Source organism: Ananas comosus, linkage group 19, assembly GCF_001540865.1.
Source record: "Ananas comosus cultivar F153 linkage group 19, ASM154086v1, whole genome shotgun sequence".
In the NCBI taxonomy this organism is placed as follows: domain Eukaryota; kingdom Viridiplantae; phylum Streptophyta; class Magnoliopsida; order Poales; family Bromeliaceae; genus Ananas; species Ananas comosus.
Window position 1 is genome coordinate 5,453,304 of NC_033639.1, and position 6,120 is coordinate 5,459,423.

At 39.8% G+C, this 6,120-nt stretch overlaps 1 protein-coding gene across 1 annotated transcript; it reads left to right on the forward strand.

Annotated features, from left to right (window-relative positions):
• Positions 3,657-5,183, forward strand: LOC109724756 (UPF0481 protein At3g47200-like). The gene has a single exon (XM_020253689.1). The coding sequence runs from the start codon at positions 3,657-3,659 to the stop codon at positions 5,181-5,183; it is 1,527 nt and encodes a 508-aa protein (XP_020109278.1).

Consider the following 6,120-nt stretch of genomic DNA (forward strand, 5'->3'; position numbering starts at 1 on the left):
TTAACGATGCAATTTCATGTTCATCCTTCTTTTTATATAATTTTTTATCTTTATTTTTTTTTTATTTTTTCTATAATTTTTTTTTGTCACCCTCTTTGCCAATAGCCATGGTGCTGGCGACGACGCCGCTAAGGACCCCCGCTCCGAGCCTGTAGCGTCGCAGTGACCTCCACGGTGTCGACGTTGGCGCCGGCGAAGATGCATCGTCGTCGGATGCGGCAGAGAATGAGGGAGAGGGAGAGATGAGAAGGGCGGGGAAGGACGAGAGAGGCGTCGTCGTCGGAGACGGTGGAGAAGAGTCGGAGAAGAAAAGAAAAGAAAAAAGCAAAAAAAAAAGGTCGCGGCGCGGCCTTGGCGGGGTCGGAGGCGAGGAAGATGGGGGGTGCATGGACGAGGGCAAGGGCGAGGGCGAGAGCATGAGGGTGAGAGGCGAGACGGACCGTGTCCGCCTCCGCTCTGCTGGCGAGAAAAAAAAAAAGAACGAGAGAAACGAAGAGGAGAGAGAAAGAGGAAAGAGAAAAAGTAAAAAGGGTATTTTGATCAGTTTGCTGAAAAAGCGGACCGAATCTGCAAAAACGAAAAAGGTGGCCCGGTTTTGCAAAAGCCCAAAATAAGTTGATTTTTTATGCAATTTGGCCTAGAATGATAGATTTGCTAATCTAAATTTTAGTTGACGTCTAATTCTAATTTTCATTAGAGTAAACAAATTAAACCACACGAAGTAGGATTTGTAAATTATATATACTCAGCTCTAGCTAGCATATAGCTGGCCCAGCATTAATTAATTAGCTCCATGTGAACACTGCAGTTTTGTGTCCATCAAAACGTAGATCCCAGTAAAAACTTCCCCAGCTAAGTTGACTTCTCTTCTTCTCTCGCCTGTATTTTGTGAGATCTCACTCTATGCACTATCACAAGAGACAAATAATTAACATAAGTTGTTGAAGGTTAATCATGCACCATAACAATTGTATGCTATTATTCATCATACCTAGCGCAGTAAGTTTAGGACTTATAATTGGTACGTGAGGGTTTCAAAGTTCAAAATTAAGTTTTTTTATATTTTTAATTGAGTTTATTTTTTAAAAAAATTAATGAATTGTACTCCTTACTATGTACGTACTTCTCTCGCTCAAACAAAAAAATTGTATGTTATCTATGGAGGCGGGGAAGGTGAAGCCTCTTTTTTAGATCGAAATTACTGCCATGTTACCCAGAAGATCAAATGGAGGGGGTTTTAGGACTAGTTCTATTACTGTTTTAACCAAAAAATTAATTTTGTAGGACATAACTATTAGAAAATTGCGTACGGTAAAAACGCAGCAGAAAAAAAAAATCAAACAAATTTGATTTTGAAAACGATCCAATCTCAAAAACCACGCAATTAGGATCACTCATATTCTTTAAGATTAAGAGAGAAAAGCAAGATCGAATCTTTACCCTTTTCACGAATAAATCTTCACTTCAACTTGATAATCGTGGAATTGGGTTCTCTTGAAGCCGCACACGCGTTCAGTCTCTATAGATATCCACACGAGATTCTTGATTTGATCGATATCCTCACTGGGGTGCTAGCTCCCTTACAAAAGGACGTTTTTCTTGCTAGAATATGGAAGAGAGAGGAGAGGAGAGATGACAGCTAGGATTTTCTAAAAACTCATATTATTATATAGAAGAATATAATCCTCTTATTAATAATATAATAACCATTAAGCATAAGTACAAATCTAGATTTAAATATATCATTTCCTTAATTGGTTAAATCGATTAAATCCTAATTTGATTCGACTTGAATTTTATACTAATTTGATCATATCAAATTAATAATACAACATTTGCACAAAAGTCCTCTTATAATTTACTAACTATTAGTAAGTCCTCTTAGTAACATTTATACCTTAATACCACTAATTTGTAACAATTACAAATTAGTCCAATTATCAACATATTGACAATTAGGTCCATCGACGATTCAATAATCACGATCTAGCTATCTGATCAATCACAACCTCGTATGTGTGTGACCCCATAGGTTCTATTCTATCTGGTAGTGAGATATATTTTAATCACTATCAACATATCACTAAAACTCCTTTCAGTGGATCGGAACAATTTCAACTCAGCCCAATGAGAATTATCGATCATCTAGATAATTCTCATGAGTCTGACAATCCACCAATGACGCCTAACAGCATGTAGTGGCATTCCAGTAGAATGGAATACTGAACCTCTTGGTACAGTTACCGTGTGATACAATCTTTCTATCATGAGTTTCGATTAGACGGAGGTTATAGAATAACTCGTCAAACCCCATCATCTGTCATATGTTAAATTTATTCGACTCGAGTCTCTAATATCGGAAACCCTTTTCCGCTATTAACTCTGCCCTGGCCAAGGTCTTCTAAACTCGGTCTCATAAATCACATAGGACTAACACCCCTATCTACCAAGAGAGATAGATTCCATCAAGTGCGCACCATATTTCTACAATTAACCTACTGCAGCCAACATGCACCGCAAGGACCAGAATGGCTAGGGACCAAGTGTATGTACAGTCAAACTACAGTAACCTCATTGTGAATAGCCGAGGCACCGTAGGTCAAAAGACCAGTCACATTACTGCAACATTGAGTAAGTCATTGACGAGTGAGTAGACATCCAAGTGACTTCTCACGTTAGTCACGCTCGGTACCCTTATTCTTTAACAACCATCTACATATTCGCTTCAGTGTCCCCACACTGTCGACTCGAGACTCGTCTACCCAAAAAGGGAAGCGACCTATGCACCAATCTCATCTGATCAATCACCGTCCCCGTAATGATTCATTGATCGGGAGCATTTAGGAATTAACCACCAATAACACATGTCTCAAATTTTCAACTCTTGAGAATATATGTCATCATCTTATTAACTCCTTAGGCGATTCATGGACACATACACAATATGAATAGAATTAAGGACCCAAATTTATTTATAATTTTAAAAATCAAATATAAATTTATGTCCTAAAAAAATATGTGTCGTCCTTATTGGCTTCTAGGGCATATGTCTAACAATAGCTAGATTTAAGATTAACACTTAAACTAGTTGAGAAGTGTTTCATCAAAATAGTTTTTTTTTTCTTTGCCAAAAAAAAAAAAAAATCAAGTGGAGGAGAGTTTCATAAAAAGAGCTTGTTTTGAAATAAAAAAAAAAAAGTTTGGCTTGCGCTAGCTGAATTGAAGTGCAATAAATTCAGCTAATAAATACATGCAACAAATGGGAAGTAATTTATTGCATGTATTTATTAGCTGGAATTGTTGGTCCTAATAAATACATGCAACTACAATCAGATAATGTTCACTCTCGTAGTATGTAAACTAGTGAATAGTTTGATTAGATCTGAATAAGGTAACGAGTTTTAATAATAAATGTCAATGCTAATGATCAGGACATATGTGGTGATGTACATATCCTAAAGAGAATCTGCCCATGCGTGTACTTGATTATACGTTGAAGTTAGTGACCAAACAAGGGGAGTGTTTGATTCCTTTTTTTTTTCTTTGTGAGAAGTTTACGGTCGATTTATATATATGATGTGTACACAACTCCTGGGCTAATAATCTCTAGCTAGTCACATTTGTTGATTCGGTTACTCAATCCTACACTCCAATTAATGGGGCGCAAACAATACTGTGGCTCTTCCTCTTCGGAAAGCCCGACTGAAGAGGTGGTAAGAGGAGGAGGAGGAGAAGAGATTTCCATTTTTATTCGATCTCCCAACGAAGGCACCGACGGAGAAGAAGAAGAAGAAGAAGAAGAAGAAGAAGAAGTAGATGAGTGGCGAACAAGGGTCGAGAAAAGGTTAGAGGTGGTGAAGAAATACGCGATGAAGATGGCGTGCCCGAAACGAAAGGGGCTGCCGGTGGACATGTACAACGACGAAGAAATCCCCGCCATTTCTGAAATGCACATCGAGCATCGCCCTGTGAAGGCAGTGGCCATCGGTCCTTACCACCGCGGCGATAAAGTACTGTTCACCAACGTCGACAAGTGGCGGGTGGTGAGGATCATCGCCAAATGGTACGCCATCGACCCCATGGGGTACCTCACAAGAATGAAGGAGAAGGAAGCGGACGCCCGCATGTACTATTCGGCAGATCTATCTGAATTCAACAGCGAAAGTTTTCTAGAGTTGCTGCTCGTCGATGCCTGCTTCATTCTATTCGTGATAAGTACATTCGAAGACTACGCCGACGGTAGCTGGTCGAAGGGAGAAGACGGCACGGAGTATCTGAATTTGTTGATGGATGTAAAAGTAAATGCGAAGCAGATCAAGCTCGACTTACTGATGCTCGAGAACCAGATTCCTTTCTTCGCCATCGAGGAGCTGCTTAAAGCTAGCACCAATCAGGCAAACTTCGAAAAGAACCTGATCGAAAGCCAGGCGCTTCTTTTCTTCGACGATATCTACCCAAGAAGAGACCGAGACAAAGGAATACGGGACGTTGATTCCCCGAGGTTCCATCATCTTCTCCACCTTTTCCACTGGTCCAGGGTTCCGAGAGGAAAGTACGAATTCGGCGCGGCGTCACTTTTGTTTCGAAAGACAGATCTAACACTAGCCATCCCTAGTGCTACCGAGCTTCGACAGTCGGCGACCAGGTTCAGGAAGGAGGTTTCAGGTAGTTTTCTAGACATCACATTCGAGAATTGCGGAGTGATGAAAGTCTGCGGGGTCGTGAAGATCCCCACCTTGCACATACTCGACTACAGCAGCACCATCTTTCATAACCTCGTCGCCTTCGAGAAACAGTACAAGGGGAGCGGGCGCTGCGTCGTAGCGTACTCCGCGTGCATGGCGCACCTTCTGCAAAGTAAGGAGGACGTGAAGCTGCTCCGAAAGAGCGGCATATTGGCGAATACTAATGTTAATGATATCGATGCGGTGAATTTGTTTGCAAGCTTGAGTGAGGAGATTGGAGGTTCCCTCATGCCGGATGATCTTCATGCCCTTTATTCCCAGGTAACGAAACATCACAGGCAGTGGAGGAGTAGATGGTACGGCGAAACCACACTCCAATATTGCCCTAATCTATGGATCACTATTTCAGTCATCGGGGCATTGCTCCTCTTTCTTCTCACGGCCGTGCAAACCGTCTACTCAGTTCTAAGCTATTATGCTTCCTTGAAGAATAAGTAGCCCATGCGGCAAATTAATTTGTGCTGGAGTTTCCGAAAAAACGCTGACTCTATCAAGTTTTTTTTTCTTGAGAGAGATAGATAGTATGCTACACGCTTCGTTTATTTTATTTAGAAATAAACTTAGCTGGAAATGTGAATCAATTAGAATTCGAACTTGGGATCTTGGATACCAACCACCAAGCCCTTTGACGCTTGCTCTAGGGACGGTTGGTGCGATTCAATCAAGTTGAGTCGAAAATTTCGTTGACTTTGGATAATTTTTACAATTGATGCAAGAAATCTTTAAACGGCCATCATTTTTTGCTCGAATATTTGATTTTTTTTCCTTTTTTTTTATTTGATCTCTAGGATGATATCTCCAGCCCGTGAACTTAGCTGATACTATGATAGCACCGAATTTTTCCAATTCGGCAGTTCGATCTATGATTTCTCATTCATGGACGTTGATAAGATCCTTCCATTTAGCAGCACGTACAACTTCGATTCAAAAAAACACTTTTCAAGATCTACATGTCAAATAGCAAAACCATCCGGGCCGAGTTCGAGACCCAAATTTAATTATTCCGGCCTCCATTTTTGTACTTTTAAGTTATTTTCTGAAATTTCTACATTTTTTCTATTTTTAATCCGTTTATTTAATTATGTTTTGATCTGATTAGGTTTAGGGATATATTAGAAATTATTATCTTCGTTTAGTACGTGGGATTCGGGATGGTGTTCGGGTATTATAATCAGAGTTTTTAGAATTGATTAATAAGACTTTCGTCTTTGTCGAAAAATTGATTCTTTATGTATCATCTCTTTCCGTTCTTGTGTTCTTCCCTCTCAACGGCGGTTCATCAGTAGCTTGTTAAATACACAAGTAGAATAACAAATAATAAAGACATATTAAATTTACAATCAAAAAGTGATTGCAATTGGATAAGCGCTTATAT